Source organism: Mchenga conophoros, linkage group LG4, assembly GCF_057382185.1.
Source record: "Mchenga conophoros isolate Kocher_MC1m ecotype Shallow Benthic linkage group LG4, M_conophoros_male_GT1.1, whole genome shotgun sequence".
Taxonomy (NCBI): domain Eukaryota; kingdom Metazoa; phylum Chordata; class Actinopteri; order Cichliformes; family Cichlidae; genus Mchenga; species Mchenga conophoros.
The window spans coordinates 26,608,313-26,627,569 of NC_140529.1; the positions used below are offsets into that span (position 1 = coordinate 26,608,313).

A 19,257-nucleotide genomic window follows, 5' to 3' on the forward strand; every position below is an offset into this window, starting at 1 on the left:
ACATGCAGATGTAAACACACATGCAGCCGGTCGAGCTTTAAGACGCTACCTATATCTAAACTCTGAAGGTTCTAAAGCACTAAAAGAAATCCATTTTGAAACTATAAGTGAATGAAATACGTTTATGTTTTTACTACTTTGGAACGGACCGATTGGGAATCGGCACAGGTAAAGGAGGACCGCGCCATACTCACTGATGATCATGCTTCCTCTGAAGTTTGGCAAGCTCCTTCTGCTTCTCTTTATAACGACGTTGTAACTCAGCCAATTTCACACGCATTGCAAGCTCAGGACCATCCATTGTTTCCATGCTAACTTTGGCTGGGCACACCTGAACAACACGCATAATTAGTGGTTATGTAACATGTAACAAAAGCAATCAAGGAACATTTTAAGTACAACTTCATTAGTTACTATTTGTTTGAAACATCGTTAGAATTCTGGGAACATTTTGAAGCGTCAAGAAGGGCACACGTTTATAGCCTTACTGGTTCATTGCGAGGTGTCCAGGTGCATTTCCTTCGTAAATTGAGGATCCTGCGGGCTGGAAATTGTCGCTCAGAACTCGCGCTGCTGCTTTCCTCGGAGCCCAGCTCCAGCGCACGGGCCGTGGCCAGGGTAGCAAGGCTTTGGAGGTCAAACATGAGCAGTTCCTCCTCTGTTTACAGAAGGGGGGGGGGGGGGGGGGGGAAGGGTTCATATTGCATCTATACATTTTCGATTCAGATGCCACAGTGGACAGAGCTTATTTACTTAACATTTGTGAAAGGAAACTCATGTCAAAGTGAGAGAGAAAGATGGGTCTTTTTGTTTTTGTTTTGTTTTCTGCAGAAATTTGAGCAGATTAGGACAGTATGAGAAATCAGCAGCATATCTTTTCAGAGGTCACATTATTTTGGACTCACCATATGCTGATATCTCACAGACCATCTGGACTGAGCTTTTCCTATGTAGCCTATCTGCTTATGACACTGAGTAGTCTATCTGCCATTAATGGTCTGAGCCACAAGCTGAATAGCAGATTGTAGCCTAGTCACAAGGAAAATGACATTTTGTTTGTAAGAGTAACACAGTCTTACATCTTAACATGAATAAATAAAAATATACTGAATCGTCTTACTAACCATAGTTGTGACTCTAAATCGACATTTGCTACTTGCCTGAGCTGTCAACAATATCGCATATCGAAGACATCACTGACTCTGGAATCAGATGATACCCTTTTTAAAGAACCATCTTTTGGGAGCAGTTAAATGCATTAGGATGCTGTGGTAAACACAAAACATCCTTTTGCATGAATAAAAAAAAACAAAAACGCATGGTACTTTGAAAAACAAGGAAGCTTTTAAAGCCACTTTAAAACAATGGGGTCTAATTAGCCAGGCAATGCTCCAGGGTGCTGAAAACAAAGACTGCTTTTGTGATTACACACCAACTTTCAGTATGAAGTGTTATGTTAGTGAGAGAATGAAACAAACTGGTGTCTCTCCTTTAAGTTTAACTCTGTGTATTTGCAGTTGTGCGTGTTTGGGTGCGCGCGCATGAGTGTATCAAACAGCTGCAGGATGGAGAGACACAGACGGTTCCCTGAGGAGAGCTCGAAGGGAGCGTGAGTGAGAGAGGAAGGTGTACACCCTTCACTAGTAGTTCAGCCCTGTCCTCCTGCTTTTTCTCCCTCTCCTGAGGCCCTGCATCATTAGAACAGCCTTTTAGGAAATAAAAGTGGCTTTAACATGCCAAAGAAGAGCAACGGCAAGCAAGCATGTAGACAGCCTCTCTGGGGATGTGTTAGAATTCACAAAAGGCTCATGAGACCGGCAGGAAGAGAGGACTATCTGGGAGGGAGCACAGAGCGATGAGGCTAGGCCTGAGGGGGAGTGGGAGTTTGTCTCAATGGACATAGAGGAAAAGGAGAGTAAACTATGAGAGAAGTGCATTCTGTTGATGTGAGTGTTGCTGTGTGAATGTGAATGTGTTAGAGTCATGGAGGAGCCACTGTTTCTCACCCTGGCTTTTTCCACAAGTGCGCTTTTGCTGCTGCAGCTCCAGATCCGCTAGTTCACTCAGAAGCTCGATACCCTGGTGTGGGTTGCATTGCGATGGGGCAACTGATGGTGTACTATATGAGAACAAGGGAAATGGAGGCACATCTGTACAGAACGCAGCAGCAATCAGCAGCTCCAGACTCCAGTAGCAGGGCACAACAGGTTTTGGGGCCACAGCAAAAGATTCCTCGCTTGGGCTAGGGGCAGAAGCTGAGGCCGGGGAAAGACACACAGAATCCACTGAGGCATCATTAGAGGTCATCTTGTTGTCGTGCTGCTGCTCACTGTCCTCTGCGCACTCATTAGGCGGGGACTGTGACTCAGGAGAAGCAGGATCAAGCTCGATGATGGTGGGCAGCTCTGGCTCTTGCTCTCCAGGCATGCTGACCTTTTGAGCATACTCCACCTGAATCTCCCCACCCGTCATCTCATCATCCTCCTCTTCTTCCAAGGTAATGACAGCGTCTTGCCTGTCAGGTTCTTCTGTTGAAATGGAGACTGGGCAGGAAGGAGCCTCACACACAGTACTCTCAACAGGTGGACAAACCAGCACCTCTCCTGCAGTTTGTCCCTGCTCCTCTGGTTGCTCCTCCTCTCTGTGGACATAGTTAGCTTCTGTCACGGCTGTTATTTCCACCTCATCCCTCTGCTCCAGAACTCCATCAACCACTCTGTTTTCCTCTTCATGCGCCACTTCCTTGAGTGGGAGTGGCTCTGGAAGGGGTCTGACTACCACTTGACAGTCTAACTCCTCCCCTAGGCTGGCCAGAGACTGGGGAGCATGCTCAGCAGGCTCCACTTGGACTGCGTCCAGGTCAGCTGGCTCAGCCAGCTGAACACCCTGAGGTGACGGTCCGCTCCTGTAGTCCATCGCAATAGCAGGGTATGTGTATCCAGGAGGCAAGTCTATAGATGAAAAGAATATTTATTAATTTAATATTTAACAATTGTCTATTTATTCCAAAAATTCTGATAAACCATCCTCCCAAAAAAACCCACATATTATGATTCCTTAATAGAAAGCACTGTTTTTGTGATGCGGATGTGTTACAGATTACCAATCATACCCATGATAAACGAAACTCTCTTGCTAACTAGGTTCCATGGAGTGAAAAAGCAGGGCAAGGAAATGAAAAAGCACTTTCCCTTGATCCCCCAACCTTAGGAAGTTACCACAAGTAACTGTGTGTGTGCGTGTTATTTAAAGTGGACAAGACCTTTAGTTTATCAGAGAAACTGATACAATTCCTCTGGCTTGCGGGAGCCGTTAGCCAGACATTAATAATGATGAAGATAGTGTCAGGCGTGTGGGGGTGGAGGAGATGTAAAGGCCGCTACTAAGGTATTTCTCAATCATTACCAAGGTAACAGTTCTGGAAAGTCCCAGCACAGCCGGCAGCCATTTTCTTCACCGTTTATTCAATCAGAGGCTTTGCCAAAAGAGCTACCCACACATATTACCGCAACACCAGCAGAAAAAAATGGGGTCACTGAACAGTGACAACTCCAGTTATAAATCGGTATGATGCACAAGATTTGACTATATGTTAGAACAGTTTTCTGTTCTCTTTCTGGTTTTCTACATGACTCTGTTATTATACCTGATTAGTGTGAGTATGTTATCTCACAAGCGCTAATTTGATGATTATTGTTTGTACAAAAACCACTGTGCACACTGCTTCAAAGACAGTTTGAAAACTTTTACGCACAGTTTTTGCATTTTTTTTCTAGACACTTCTTTGCACTTACCAGGCTCCAGAGACCCTGGGTATTCCTGTGGAGGCTGCCCCTCTCCCGTCTTGTCTTCGGATTCAGGAGCCTTTAACATTTGAGGTGGAGCAGGGCTAATGGCAGGTGAATGAGGTACTGCTGCAACAGGGCTAGGAGCGGGGCAGGGTGTTGAAGGAGTGCTTTTGGGATGTTGTCGCAGCGAAGGGGACTGACAACAAGGGGACAGGTGAGTGGTGCAGGTCCCAGGGGGTGAGGTGTTTCTCTGCGGTGGGTTGTAAGAGTAAGCTTTGGCAGGTTTAGATGTTCTTGGCTCTGAAATGAGTTCTTCCAGTTCAACTGAGGGCTCGTCTGCTCTCTTCTGTATCTGTGGCATTAATACAAAATTATTGCATATCTAAATTTAGTGAACAAGTGATTTTATGCATTAACCAAATAGTACATTTATTGCAATCTGGTTGACAGCCAATGCTACTTGCTTTTCTGTATTCGGGAATACACTTTTTTTCCCCTGTAGGAAAGTTGGCATATCCTTCAAAGAATATTATGCAAATTGAAAATAGACTCAAAAGTCACGGGATCCATGACTCGCTTACGCTTCGCTGTATTGCCTGCACTTTTGCATGTATTAATCTCCCTTGCGTATTTTGACTCTGCAATCACCTGTGCATTGTGAGCGGGTTGGTGCTGCATGTTCATGGCATGTGCAGCTCTGTGCTGCTGTGGCTGCTGCTGCTGCTGAGGTTGAGACTGCAGTTGTGATTGCTGCGACTGGTGACTCTGATGCTGATGCTGAAGCTGTTGATGCTGCTGGAGAGCGTACAGCTCCTGTTGCCGTAGAAACTGGGATCGGGAGTACACAGCAGGATGTTGCATGTGGGAGGGTGGGCCCCGGGCGCCGTACACAGGGGGCCACAGCCCTGGCTGCTCCATCACATCTAATGAGAAAAAAAAAAAAAAGGAGAAATGTGATGGAGGGGGCTACCTTAGAACAAAAACACATGCATACACGTACACACACACACACTCTACATCACTTTTCTTTGGGCTCATACGCATTGACAGTAGGCACGACTCACTAGAATACATTAGCAAACAGAGAACAGTTGTGTTCTCCATATTTATCATTATGTGCCTCCCACACAACTATTTCAAAACACTGAAACCATTATGGATCATTTAAAGAATCATTGTATTCACATTTATAGCAACAACATGTATCCTTTAAGGAAAAAAAGATTTTTGACTTCACAGAACAACATCTCCCCAGGCAGAAACAATCCCACACTCTCCTCCGCTCTGAACAAAAAGCTGTCTCTTAAGAACTGCTTTGAGAATTTTGGAATGCTGGAAAAAGACGTTATGAAAATGATGAAATGTGAACAGAATATAATGGTCATAGGTTGATTAGAGGTCAAAATGCTGTGCTGGAAATGCATGTTTTTCTCGTCAGAGCATTCGTCTTGGCCTTTATGCCAAAAAGTCCCACCTTCCCGGCCAAACCACAGTAGGGGTTCTGCAAAAGGGCCCAGCAGTAAGCCTGGTTCCCATGTGTGTGGGTGTACAACCTGTCTCATTATGTGGATTTAAGGACACGCACAACTCCATATGGGTGATCTACAATGACAGAGGTGCCTTTTGGAAAGTACTAAGACCACACTATATAGAACTACATAATGAGCGTCTTCATAATATCTGTATTAGCACTGTGCTACACACTCCACATTAGTGGTTTTATTATCCAAATGAATTTGATCTTTCAGCTCCTTTTGCAAGACACACTAAGAATTTCGCCACATAAAATCGGATATGAAAATATTTCCTGTGGGAAAGTTTCTGTGGATGCACTTCCCTTCTCAGCTGAAACTCCTGTGGCGCGCAGAAGGAAACATATCGTCAAAGACTGGGAGCCAATTAAATTTCACAGTCTGTTCACTGAATACGCATCTACAATGACTCTGGTGAAGTGATTTTCACCTCATTCACTTCCTCTTCCTCTGCTGTGGTATTGTAGGGGCAAAATAGCTTTGTATGAGCATCCTGAACTACTGAGAGTGCCACTGTTGCCAGGCCAAGCAGTTGGCATGTAGCAATTATCATAAGATTGCAAACTTATCTTAGCCCAAAGTAATATTAACAGTGAAATAACTCGTTTTAGTTTCACAGAACATAAGCTAAATTTGGTGCATTTCTGCTGCTTGTGTTGTATTTATTTGGATTCCCATTAGCATCGGCCTTAGCCCTTAGCTTCTCTTCCTGTCAGTCCTCATTCATCCATACACACACAGTTAACAATCACAAAAACATAAGCATAATAACAAACAAGCTTTTCTTATTTTTACTCTTTGTATACAGATACTGTACCAGTGGAGTTTGCTGTGCTTTGTAGATTGATTAGATTAACATATAAAATGCCATGGCTTACCCAGGTGATGGGTCGCAGGATGGGTGGGAGGCTCGGAGGGCAAGACCACCAGTTGGGCAGAGGGGTCTTGAGGCAGAGGCAGGACTGGCTGCAGAGGGCCTGGCATGGCTGCAGAGAAAGCTGGTGGCAGATTCTGGTGTAGGGTTGTATGACCTATACCTGCTTTATAAAGAAATTAAATTACAGAATTCCATATAAACAAAAGAACTTTAAATATATGTATCAGCTGATCAAATCAATTCTAAACGTCTTTGTTTTGGCCTTTTTTTCAATAAACAAAAAAAAGCTGGACTATATGTCTTTATAACACATGAATAAACATAAACATAACCATAACAATAAAATCCTGCCATCAGAAAGCGTCTTACCATAAGAATGTCCCGTCATCCAGAGAGATGGGCTTCCAGTTCTTGGCATCCAATGATGGTGAGCAGAATGTGCAGCAGGATCTCCCAACTGGCCAGACTGGAGGGACGTCCCGCCCGGGACCATGAGATGAGAGGCAAGGTCTCCGTGACAGCTGCTGGAAGGGTGGATCCTTGCAAATTCCACCCTCTCTTTGTTATCCCTGACATCAGAATGACATAAAGATAAAGAAATACAAATTAGAATGTTTCTGTAAAGATTTTAATTTATTAAGTATTGAACAACACCTTTAAAAATACATACCTGATATATGCATCCCTCTCCCTGTCCAAGCAAGTGAGACCTATTTGTTCCTCACTCAGCCTCTTCCTGTCTTCCTCAGTGGTGGGATCTGACAGATACATGGAGCGGGGCTGCCCTGTGAGGCAAACATCAACTTTCACCATTGTGGATCACAGTGAGAACAAAATCCCAAGTCTCTCGCCACTTGTCAGAACCGTGCCGCAAGTTGCAAATGAATACATTTTGAGTATTAAATGCTTTTGTATTGGCAGAATTCATGCTAAAACCATATAGTGCACAGTATTAACATATTACTGTCTTATTTGGAAAGAAAAATAACTTGCTTCATAATATAATAACACATTCAGATATTTATGAAATAAAATTGAAACTTGATGTAGGTCAATTTTGTCCAAAGTTGTTTTGTTTTTTTAATATTGTATTTTTTTGTATATCTATTTATTTCCATTTATATACTGTTGTTCTCAGAGCGAGGCTTAGAAATCTTATATTAATTACTTTTTATCTTGGCAACTCTAAATGGACTCAGACTTGACATCTGTAAACATCATGGTTGATGCCTGTTTGACTCACTAATGTTTGATTAAGGGCAACTAGAAAGTTAAAGAGGGGAAAACCAAGTTAAAATCAGCAAGGCATTGTTTGGGACTGCTGCAGAGGAAATTTATATTTAAACCCATAAGTATTAAACTCCATTCATAGAATTAGCTATGCCTATATTATCCTGTAATGGATCATGGGGACTGGAGCGTATACCTGATGGCAATGAGTGTGAGAATTATACCATTCTGGATTTTTACTGCATTCAGCAAAGGGTATCACCACAAAATCAATATTTTTCTGGCTTTTTATCCGCTTAAAAATGTGCTTTTTCCTGTTTGTTTATTTTCTATATGGCTGTTTCTCTGTTTGCAGCGATATTGTTGGCAAGTTACAGATAAAGAAATATAAGGCCTTCTCACAAGCCAGTGACCTGGATTGCTTACCTTTCACAGACGGATGGACCCTGCCCTGTCGGCTGTTCGGATGATTTTCAGCTGAACGACAAGGTGGTTCCCTCTGTCTGGCCACCGCCACCGCTATTCCTACTGGCGGCTGCCGCACCTCACTTTCACCATGACCTGGCTCCCCCATTTCCCTGCTCCGCCCGTTATAATCAGGACGCTCACTGTCATTAGCCGTACCCTTCCTGGAAGGCAGAGTCTGTTTGTTGCCCTGCAGGGCACAGCTCCCCCCAGATGGACCTGATTTGAGATTTCCTAACCCCCCAAATGGATTCTTTTGGGAGACGAGCAGTGGTTGTTGCTGGTTGCTGTACTTTAGTAAGCTTTTCATTGCACTGCTCTCTCCCTGAGTTGGACCCTGGGGATCAGGTTGCTGCTGTGGTTGCTGCTGTTGCTGGCTGAGGGGAGGTGCGGTGGGGGGCTGTGGAGGAGGGAGGCTTATTCCCGGCTGCTGCTGCTGCTGTTGTTGTTGCTGCTGCTGCTGCTGTTGTTGTTGTTGCTGCTGCTGCTGCTGTTGTTGCTGCTGCTGCTGCTGAGAGTGTTGCCCACCAGTGCTCCCCAACTCCATATATGACTTCCTCTGCTCCTCCTCAGGTTGCGACATGTGGTGAGGAGGCCTCATATTCCAGGGTGGCACTGGGGGCTGCTGGTGGTGGTGCTGCTGCCCACTGCTGTTGCTGTAACCATAAGGAGACATGTCCATCTTTCTTTTAAGCTCCTGACTATTCCCCTGGTTCAACTCAGTGGGTGTCTCTGGGCCAGGTCGGCCATGCTGCTGGTGGCGAATCCTGGCTACCTTTTGGCCGTCTCTCTGTAAAGAGCAGCTACCTCCGGGACCACTGTGTTGTGTTCCACTGTGCTGCCCCATGTTTTTACTTCCAAGTGGGGAAGAGTTTGGCGGGGGTCCGGGATGGGAACAGTCTCGATAAGGAGAAGTGTTTACAGAATGAGGGACCGAGTGCCCTGCCTTGGGTCCCTGGGGCAGCGAGGGTCTGAACACATCCATTTCCACACCACTGTTGATACACTCAGCACTCCGCGATCGCACTACTTGATGCTGCTGTTGAGAATGTGGTGGTTGTTGCTGGGGAGGTGGAGGAAGCTGTGAGGACTGAAGGTGTTGATGGTGGGATTGCATCCAGTCTGGAGCCTTCTCTGTCTTTCTGTATGGGTGCTGCTGCTGCTGCTGTTGTTGCTGTTGTTGTTTTCTGTGCCAATTACTGTGGTGCCCACCGCCACCATTCTTTTCGATTGTCTTGTCCTTGGCATTGCTGCCTCCTCCTCCACTACCCACACCCTGGCAGTCAGGGTTATTAAGCTGGAATGGCCCATTAGATTTATCGCCTACGTCTGCCACAGATGGCACAAATGTAGGCCCTGTGACTTTAGGTTCTCGCCCCACATTGACTGGCCCCCTCTCGTGCGAGGCAGGGTTGGCTAGAGGAGCAGGTGGCGGTGGGCAGAAAAACTCTGGATGGTGGTGTGTGTGGTGGGAATGATGTGGGTGGCTGGGGTGGAGCTGAAGACAGTGGAAGCCCCCTGGATGGGGATGTGTATGGGGGTGAGCATGAGGATGTGGATGGGCCCCTCCAGTAGCAGAACTCATATGTAAGGGTGGGGGTACAGAGTAGGGCAGAGAGTGGTGAAGTGGTGCCTGACCCCTTTCCAAACAGTCTGAAGGTTGTTCACTGATCCTCATTTCCCCACTTACCCCCTCTTTGGTGCAGCGGCCACTGCCACTAGTCCCCAAATGTCTGTTCTGGCTGCTCCCCCCACCACCCATAACCCGAAGGGTTGTGTCCTCACCGCCACAGCTGGACATGGACACCTTAGCCCCTGCTCCAGTTCCTGGATCTCCATTTTGCATCTTGCTATTGTGCAAACAGGCACTGAGGGGCTTGCTCATACTTTGAGGGTGCTCTTTACTGTACATCGTGAGCGACGCCTTATGCCTCTCCAGGGCCCGGCTGTTTACCTCCTCCAGGGGCAGCGGGTGCTGAGGATAGTGCGGGTGCTGCTGATGAGTGTGAGAATGGTGGTGGTGTGTTGGCTGGGGTGGCTGGTGAGCGTGGTGCTGCTGCTGTTGTTGCTGCTGCTGCTGTCTTTCCTTAGCCTCTTGTTTACCACTGGATCTCTCCTTGTCCTTGACATTTACCACTCCTCTTTCCACAGACCCCTCTTTAAGACCCTTATGTATGCCTGTGCCTACCCCTTGATCTCTGTCTCTGCTGCAGGACCCCTGAGTGTGTCCTGAACCTGCCCGAGACATTGGTGGCAGACTATGATTGGCTGAGATGAGAGGTGGCTGGGATGGGAGACCTCGAAGGTAGAAGTTCTCTATAAAATAGAAAAAAGAAGACAAATTAGTCACGGAAAGAAAAAAAAAGGATGCTCTCAGTATTGCACAGACAACAGCACCAGACTATACCGCTTCCATTTGAATTCATATTATTTCCGTGTGATAAAATTTTAATAGTCTCACGTCCCACCTTTTTGTGTGTCATAGAAACGGTGTTGCCCATAGAGAACTCCACTGTTGGCATGGTGATCCAAGTGGCTCATAGGAAGGAACGTGTGGGCCAGACTCCCTGAGAATCGAGGATACCCTGGACCTGCTAAGATATCAGAGAGGGAGAGAGTTGATAAGAAAGGATAACAACCACAGAGATGCAGTTATCCAGTGTAATCCTTCAGGTCCAATGCAGCTGGTGGTGTTCATACGCAAATAAGTGCTGGCTGTGCCTCACATGTTTGCCTTTCCTGCTGGAGTTTAGAATGAAAACAATAACAGACAAGCCTGGGGATTTCTGTAATATATGAAATTTGTCTTTGAAACATATGGTGCTTTCTTTAACTCACTCTTAGAAGTGGCAGCCGCACCTTGAACCATCTGAATGGGGTGATAAGGATGGATTTGAAGCTTGTGTTTGCAATGAACAGAGAGCTGGGCGGCTAACCTTTACTGACCTACATCAGAGGTAAGAGGTCATCGGGATGTTGGGCCTGTAAGCTAGTACACCTGGGCTTATTACACCAAGCCCATCTGGAGGACGTTTACGCCACAACCAAACAAAAAGCTCATTTTGCAACGGGACACTGGAAAACACAAAGGACTTTGAGTGTAGAGGAGAGAAAAGATGGACTGAGATGAAAGCCCATCGCAATATCAATACAAAAAAAAAAAAAAAGCATCTCTATGACAACCCACTTTCACTGCATTTGAGTAACTATAGCATCTAAACACATCAATGTGAATTAAATTAGCCTATCTATGCTACCGTGTAATTAATCATTTCACCCAACCAACGGAATAAAATCGAGGTACTGTAAAGGACACACAAAAAATGTCCAATAATGCGATGATGTTGCTTAGTGACAGCAGCGCTATAGCGTAATTTTAGTTTAATACTTTAAAAAAGCATGATTAAATCCAAGTCATCAGTCTACATACAAGTTAAAGAAATAACTAAGGAAAATAAAAAGACTATATATATATTTATATACACACACACACACCGTCACATGAGTGAACCACTTTTGTTGAAATGGAAAACCAAAAAAGACAGAGACACACTTTTTTGTTTCTTTTTTAATTCATAGGACAGACAGGTCTATCAGCCCACTGTCATGAAGTAAAATTTAAGTGATTAATTTCTCTTCAGCTCAACTATTAGACCCATCTGTCGCTGTAGCTTTACTTTCCAGTGCAGCTCATGGATGGCGTAAAAAGGATACGGGCCGAAAGAGAGGAAAAAATTTTCGGAAAACGTGCGACCTGATCCCAGAAAGCGCAGATGCACTTTATTCGGCCATGTGTTTTTGTACACACATGGTTTTTACAGCAGCTATGAGTGTTGAATGTCTCACTTTCTGCCGGTGGAACAATGGGGCCCGGTCCCAGCTCTGGGGAGGGAGGAGTGTTGTGGTGGGCTTAATGACCTCTTCTCAGTGCGGCCTCTGCATCCTCCCATCTTAATTAATGAAATACACAGAGGAGGCAAACAGCCGTGCAATAACACAGGAGGTGCTGCTTTCTGAGGAGGGCAAAGGGGTGATAATTACATACCCTCACTTTTCCCTTTTCCCGTTTTTCACCTATGTTTCTACCTTGTTTTTTTTCCCTTCCCATCCCCCCTCTTTTGTCTCTGTCTCCTCCTTTGCTGTCATGATTAATAAGAACGCAAAATTATGCCAATTCATTTACAGCTTGGGGGGGGGGGGGAGCTTTGTTTAAGCAAGTCATTTTTTCCTTTGATTTCAGGAGAGGGAAAAGCAGAGAGCTGTTTGCCAGTCTTTATCCAAGCTGGGAGAGGGTCTTTTTTTTTTTTTTTTCTGCGGCAGCATGTTGTTTGTGAGCGTGACGATTGATGGCGTAATCCCTTTTCACAGTGTGGTCTGGCTGTGCCCGATAATGCCAGCCTGCTCAGTTTCAGCATGCTCTCCACTGGGGCAGCAAGAGGGGGACTGCTGGGCACGGCGGAGCTCATTCAGCCATTAATCTGGCCAGGACAAGGGAAGCTGCTACTTCTGCTGCCGCTGCCGATGCTGCTGCAGGCGACGTGAGCAGGGTCTTAGTGCAGTCTGCTGACTGCACAGCAACCTCGCTCTCCTTCGCTCCCTCCGCACACTCACACATAAACACGCCAGCATCAGCAAGTGAATGGCAGAGGGGAGTTCACAGCGCATGCCCTCCTTTCCACCGGCAGAGCAGGGGTGAGAGGCAGAACAAACAGAGCTGCATCCCAAGGAGGGATTTCTAGAAGTTCTGAAGGTATTTCTCGCAACATGGTGGGTTGAGAGAAGCAGGCCAACAGGGAGGACAAAGAAGGGGGTTAGATATAGAACAGCACCTAGAGGCAGAGGAGAATTATTCCTGCTGCTTTAGAGGCGGTTTCTCACTAGCACAATACCAGTCCTCTTACACCTTCTCTGAAGACATTCAGTTACTGATAAGGCTTTCACCACTTTTGATAGAAGAAAAAAATAACATAAATGAAAATTCTATTTTCTCCAGGGAGGTGGCTGTAACGCATCAGAGACGAGGAGATAGAAGGACGGAGAGAGAGAGAGCACGCCACAGGAAGACCGAGAGGAGAGGAGGAGCAGCCTGAGCTGCCTGTCAGGTCCGCTAATTGAGAAAAAAGTGACAGAACCATCAAGACACAGAAAGGGAGGAGAAGAGGAGAGGATACGAGAGATGTTTGGCGGAGGAGGGGCAGTGCTGTGGTGGATCTCTTCAGGTTTGACTAATTGAAAGGAAGGGATGCAGACTGGCACAGGAGAGAGAGAGGGAGAGGGAGAGAGAGAATGAAAGAAGCAGGAGTAAGGAAGAGGAGAGGCGGGGGGTGCAGCTTAAATCCTACAAAAGGAAAAGCAAGCAACTGCTCACAGAAGGAAAGATGGACAACTGAAGATAGGCTTGGAAAGGCGTATCAAACAGAAGTGGATTAGACAGGTGTGTGCAGGCAACTCTGTGTGTGCGTGCACGCGTGTGTTTATATGTGTGGACAAAGATATGAGACTGCGATTATTTTTGGCATAACTTAAGAAGTCATTTGGACCCTGGCCAGCTGGCCTCGGGACTGCGAGGAGTCGGCAGGTTTTCTTTTTATTCTTTACCCACTCCCCACCCTTTTTTCTCCTCTTTTGGTCATTTTTATTTATTTATTTATTTTTTTCATTTTTCCACTCAGTCGATTCAGTGGGGTTTATTCAAACAGTCCCAGACATGAAAATAAATCTTTCAAAAGCTCGGTGGGCCTAATTTATTTTAACAGGTGTTGTGAAAACATTTTACATTTACTGAAACATTCACTACACTGCATCTGCCCCTATTTTTGTGTCCCCCCACCGCCGACCCACCCTCCTTCTTGCATCCGTAGCCGTATACTAAGACTCCGTCTCTGTGACAGTGAGCTCACAGCACTGCTCAGCTCAGCAAAGGAAAAAAAACAGACAATTCCTTGTGGTAACATACAATGGCTGCTGCTGTAGCTGGCAAGAAGAGATTCTGAAACAAAAACTTCCTTTAATCTCTGTTAACTCCTCTGACGTCATGAAAGCCACTAATGATTTGGGTCTTGTTGCTGTGACCTTACAGAAATATCCTAGAATTTGTTAGACTGGCTGTACACTTTCCTTTTCCCAAAACAATAAATCTTTAACCAAAAGTCAACAAAAGACTGTTGTGTTAAAAAAGAAAAAAAAAATGCCTTTGCCAAAGTTATCCTTACCGCCAGTGTCATTTAAAGGAGCCTAAACTGACAGGAAAGCACGTCCAGACTACTGCCCATGCCAGGGCAGCTGAAGTTGAGAGACCTTTTTTTCCCTCTTATTTTAGCCAACCTGAGAAACTGAGGTTGAAAGTTTGCGATGGGATATTTTGTTACTTTAGTAGCCAAAGTAGGGGCGTTTCCATGGATATGTTTAGGGTCAATGCATAAGGTTAAAATATTCAAATTTTTGTAACAGCCCGCATAATCAGTAAAAGAAGTGTAATGCTGGTACATCTGGGTGCTGAAACCTTGAAAGAATGCTGCATTTCTGAACATTTTTGCTGTTTTCTCCGGGCTTAATGGAGCAAAAATAATATCCATCTTACATTTTATGTGGCTTTTCTTTATCACCAACTCATTTCAAATGCCCGCAAAACTTATTATATTGAAAAGAGGAATTAATTCTTAATTCACTCACCAAATAGGAGTAATAAAAAATAAATGTGATTAGCCTGCTCCATATAGCCACAGTCCATTGTTTATCCCCACTAAGTGACTAGTTAGCAAGCAAAGGAGATAATTGTTCTCATCTGCTTGTTACGTGATAGATTTCGGGCTTTTAATCTGCAGAAAAATGTGTCAGAGGAATAGCGGAAACAAAGACGTTCCGCGCAATGACAGGTATATGCCAGAAACGTGCGAATCGTAAAATCGTTTTCGAATACAAATTTGAACTGCTTTGCTTAGATATGCATGCAAGCAGCCACTTTAAAAACAGAGAAAAAGAAGAAGAAGAAAAAAAAATAAAAACACAGCACTTCTTTGAGGTTACAAGCGAAACACTAATGCACCGACACAAGCACAAGTCAATGCCTGCTCTGATGCTGGTGGGGTTCTGCTGACACCCGGAGAGAGAAGGCGAGAGTCTGGGTAATTGTGCCGCTCATTTTGATGACTTGCTTTTTATGCAAAACAGGAAAAAGACAATATGCAATTATCTTGAGGAGGGAACAGCTGAATGTGGTTGATGAACAGTCTGGATTCAATCATGCTCTTAGTGCGTTATATGCAATTAAACTGCAATAGAGATAATGGCCTCCATTGCCAACTGAGTAATAATCCCAGTCATAATCACCTCCATTACTTTTATTAGGCTTGGCATTATCTTCATCACTCTTAATATTATTTTACTTTTCCACAAGAAGAAAGTGTTTAACAATGAAACCTAGAAAGTATAAGATAAAGGAAACACTGATGCTTACAAAATGAGTTTGGAGGGAAATGTCTGAGATTGGGCTGACGCCGGAGCTAATATTTTGGAGGAGTCTAGAGTTTAATCTGGTGTAGCATCTGTCCACTGAGTCAGCGGCCTGGTGCCCAGGGCATCAGAGCAAGGAAGTTGCTGGGAGATATCATATGACTTAACAATCTTCATGACAATACAGCATCTCAGCTGTAATCCACTTAATCATCCCTGGACACATAACATGTAGGTGGGGTGCCGCTGATGAGTGACCACGAATTTCAAAAAAAAAAAAGAGAGAAAAGAAACACTTCCCACTGGTCTCCCCACCAATAACATCTGGGCTATTCTTAGATAATAAATATATTATAACCGGGGGCTGAAATAACAAGAGTCCATCCAGGATTGTGATTCACCAGGTAATTTTAGGTGGCCATCACAGTGCGTAATTAGCAAGATGTAAATCTGAAGGTGAAGACACAGAAAAGCTGACCTTACGTTAATATATTAATAAGATGATTTGTCTTGTGTTTATCTGTCACCCCAATTAATTCCTGAAACACCCAACTTCATTAATCCCTCAGCTTTATCGTTATCTGACTTCCTGGCTGTATGGAGACAGAATATGAGGTGTTGAAGTTGGTTTGTGAGTGTATGTGCGTGTGTGTCGAGTAAGGGTTTAGTAATTCTGATTGGTGGGAACCTTTTTAAGACTGTGATGGAGACACCGGCTGAAAGCTCTGCAATCACTGCAACTTTTTTTTTTTTACTGGCACACAGTCGCATGTGCTGCTTCAGAGGGCCCTGAGTGACATTCCTGCTGACATGAATCGAATACCGCAAGATTCTGTGGCTGAACCTTTAACCCTGTGTCTGTATCCAGAAAACCGTGGCACAGTGCTCTATCCCAAACATGCTGGGTGTGGGCCTATTTTAGTGCATAAATAAAAGGGTTGGAGCCCAGACGATTATAAGCCATACTTTGGTGCAAACCTAGCGCGACACAAAAATATACAATATCAGAGTAACAATACACCGTGCAAAGCTGCCTCCAATAATGCCAGGACATAAATATCACCTCATCCAGATGGTGCGGTCAGATGAGGGGCTGTGTGTTTGTGTACATGTGTGATTTGAGGTACCTTCATGCGAATGGGGAAACCAGATTTGCGAGGCGCTCGAGTGGGGTCCGCCACGGAAGGAGGGCGAAGAGGGCGAGGAGGGCGGCCGGGAGGGATGAGACGGGTGGGAAGGAGGGGAACCCAGACTACTGGCCAGAAAGGTCCCCATGAAGGAGGCAGAAGAATTGCCCATCAATCCACTGCCTGCATTCCCACAGGAACAAAAGGTAAGGAGAGAGAAGAATGGTTAGAATTGGGAGTGTGTGTACACTGGGACAGTGAGTGTGACTAAAAAGGAAAAACAACAAGAATAGCTTTGCATCTCAGTGTGAGGCCCACTCATATATACATATTTTTCTTCTCTTTTTTTGGTAGAATCATTAAGCCAGGCAAATGTGATCGCTGCTCTCGGGAGAGGCTGAATGAGTGAGAGAGCGTATGTGTGTGACAGAGAGAAAGTGTGAGACTCTCCTCCCCCTCACTGTCAGCAGAGTCCTCTTCCCTCGTCTTCTCTCCCCTCACACCACCTCTCCCCATGGGCAGACAGAGGTCTCATCTCACAGCTGAGTACACACTTTCTCAGGCTCTCTCCCTCTCGCTCTCACACACTTTTGCTCCTGCTCCCCAGTGTCCCTTTCTCAATTTCTCTCCCTCCCTCCATTATCTTGTGCTCTCCATCTCTCACTTTCATGCCCTCAATCTCTTTTATTGCTTTGCTCCATTTCACCTCCTCTCTGTCTGGTTTTCTTTCAGTCTTGCTTTTTCTCTGCGTGACGCTGACAATCCCGTGCTCTTCTTTCTTCTCTGGTTCCATTTCGGTGTTTCACTCCTTTCTCCTTCCTCCTGCTTTGTTACAAAAGCTGTCTTCACTCTTCTCGTCCCCTCCTCTGTCCCATTTTGATGTGCAGAAATACACCATGCCTCTTCCAAATCCTCATTGTCTCTTCCTTCCCTCCCTCTTTCCCTGTTTCTAGCATTGCTTTGCTTTGTTCTTTACCATAATAATGGCACCAGCAGAGCAATCTGTCCCTGGCTGGCTGAACTGTGTGTTTAACAAGACTATGATGAGTAATTGACCATTTGTAGCAATGCCCGTATGACTGGGGGCTGATTGTCTATTATGCATTGCTGGGCAAGCTGGAGAAAACACACTGATTAACCACTGCTTAAATTGCATTCCCATTACGCGCCCGCCAGTGCACTTGAGCGAGGGGCCCGGGTGCCCAGCTCTTTGCGCATTCATTTCCCCCAAGTCACACCACCGTGAAGTCTCATGCATATGTATGAAGTTGCCTGTATGAGAGCACACATGCAGATACATGCTCAGACACACATTAGTGTATCGTATATCGCGCACACCAAAACACGGGGAGAGCGACACAGTAGAAATTCATTATGAGCCTCTTATGACAAGCTGATCTCCCAAGGAATGCTGAGTGATTTGATTTTCTTGGAGCATGAATCAGTCCAAACATGCATCGATCCTTTTTTTTTTCTTTTTCTGGGAGTGTGAGAACAATTGTGTGGGAGCCTTAATCAGCCAGCCAGTGAGTGAGCACATCCTCTGGGCAGACAGCAGGGATAAACCTATCAGTCTGCTTCTCGCTTTTGCACCGAATAGCCTATGGCTCATAGGCCAGAGCACAGAAGCATGCAGAGGCGTGCGCGCACAAACACACAACACGTACAAAAGCACCTCTGTCACACTTGGTACCACCGCCCCAGACAGGTGGAAATCCCCCACGATCCCCAACCTTACAGCGCCCTGCCTCGAAAAACTACCTTACAACCAATCCTGCGTGTGTGTGTGTGTTTGTGCGCATGTGGATGCAGCGACACTCTTGGAGGTCTCTGAAATTTGATCACAGAAAGAAATGAAGCCAAAGTGTGTTGTGATTCATTTCTCTTTTGCTGTAGATTATCTGGATTATCAGGTTATCTTAGTCTAAGCCTGTAAAATTGGGCTGGAGGTTTTTATTTAGATCCACTTCTAATAACAAAACATTGGAACAAAATAATGAGACTACATCTCCTAAATCACATGGTAGCAAAAATCTTCTATTTAATCAGATTTCAATTGTCTATAGCAACATTTCACATGTTGATGGGAGACACTGTCAAGTAGCCTGGTCACATGCTACACTATCCATGCTGTTCTCCTTTTGCTCTGTATCAGTCCCCATTCCCCTCTGCTGCCACCTCCTATCACTTGGTCCCTGTGGAGGGCTCCTGGCACGGTTCTGCGGAGTTCAGAGTGGGTGTCGGGGGCCAGTGGAGGTGGGGGGTGGGTGGGTGGATTATGGCCAGCATGCTCACCAGGCACACATCCAACCTTCATCATCCAGACACGTCGGGTTCCTGTATGTCACCGCCCTCCATGCTGCACACTCATTGCCCCCCTCCCCTCTTCTGCCTGTCGCCCCCAGGAACCCCAGCTTTCCTCAGTGCCTCCGGCTCACATAAATCAGCTAATCCTCCTGCATTATTAACAGCCTTGCCTCAGAGTGAGAGAGGGAGAAAGGGTGAGAGAGACATAGAGTGACAGAGAGAGGCTGCAAAGCCCCTCTTAACGCAGTGAGGAGAGAGCCTCTGCCAGAAAGACAAGGAAAGGAGAAGGACAATACATTAAAAAGGGGATGTGTAGATGTCGGGCAAGGAGATCTTTGAAGTTTAAGCCTGTGTTCAGGGAGAAAGGGATTGAATGAAAACCTCAGAAGGGTCTTGGATCAAATCAAACCACAAGCCCTTCCCACAGCACAACCAAATCAGACCTTCCAGTGGTCCAGTTTGGCCATGGCATCTTCACT

At 45.5% G+C, this 19,257-nt stretch overlaps 1 protein-coding gene and 1 long non-coding RNA gene across 11 annotated transcripts in view; one reads left to right on the forward strand and one right to left on the reverse strand.

The window, feature by feature from the left end:
- Positions 1–19,257, reverse strand: part of bahcc1a (BAH domain and coiled-coil containing 1a) — a 64,611-nt gene that overhangs the window by 16,047 nt on the left and 29,307 nt on the right. For 5 of the 9 annotated variants that reach the window (XM_085271305.1, XM_085271306.1, XM_085271310.1 and 2 more), the window contains exons 3-13: positions 16,472–16,654; positions 10,361–10,486; positions 7,854–10,208; positions 6,868–6,982; positions 6,567–6,766; positions 6,199–6,360; positions 4,437–4,711; positions 3,795–4,140; positions 2,007–2,951; positions 489–658; positions 195–331 (exon numbers count right to left, since the gene is read on the reverse strand). In XM_085271305.1, the coding sequence (XP_085127431.1) occupies positions 195–331; positions 489–658; positions 2,007–2,951; positions 3,795–4,140; positions 4,437–4,711; positions 6,199–6,360; positions 6,567–6,766; positions 6,868–6,982; positions 7,854–10,208; positions 10,361–10,486; positions 16,472–16,654 (5,014 nt within the window). The remainder of the gene's footprint in view (positions 1–194; positions 332–488; positions 659–2,006; positions 2,952–3,794; positions 4,141–4,436; positions 4,712–6,198; positions 6,361–6,566; positions 6,767–6,867; positions 6,983–7,853; positions 10,209–10,360; positions 10,487–16,471; positions 16,655–19,257) is intronic. The other 4 variants (XM_085271312.1, XM_085271308.1, XM_085271311.1 and 1 more) reach the window with 2 other exon arrangements.
- LOC146576222 (uncharacterized) lies at positions 10,382–14,028 on the forward strand. 2 transcript variants are annotated; one of them, XR_014892229.1, is made up of 2 exons: positions 10,382–10,849; positions 12,886–14,028. It is a non-coding gene; the product is annotated as an uncharacterized LOC146576222 (long non-coding RNA). The 2 variants fall into 2 exon arrangements; XR_014892228.1 differs by lacking the exon at positions 10,382–10,849 and adding an exon at positions 11,852–12,659.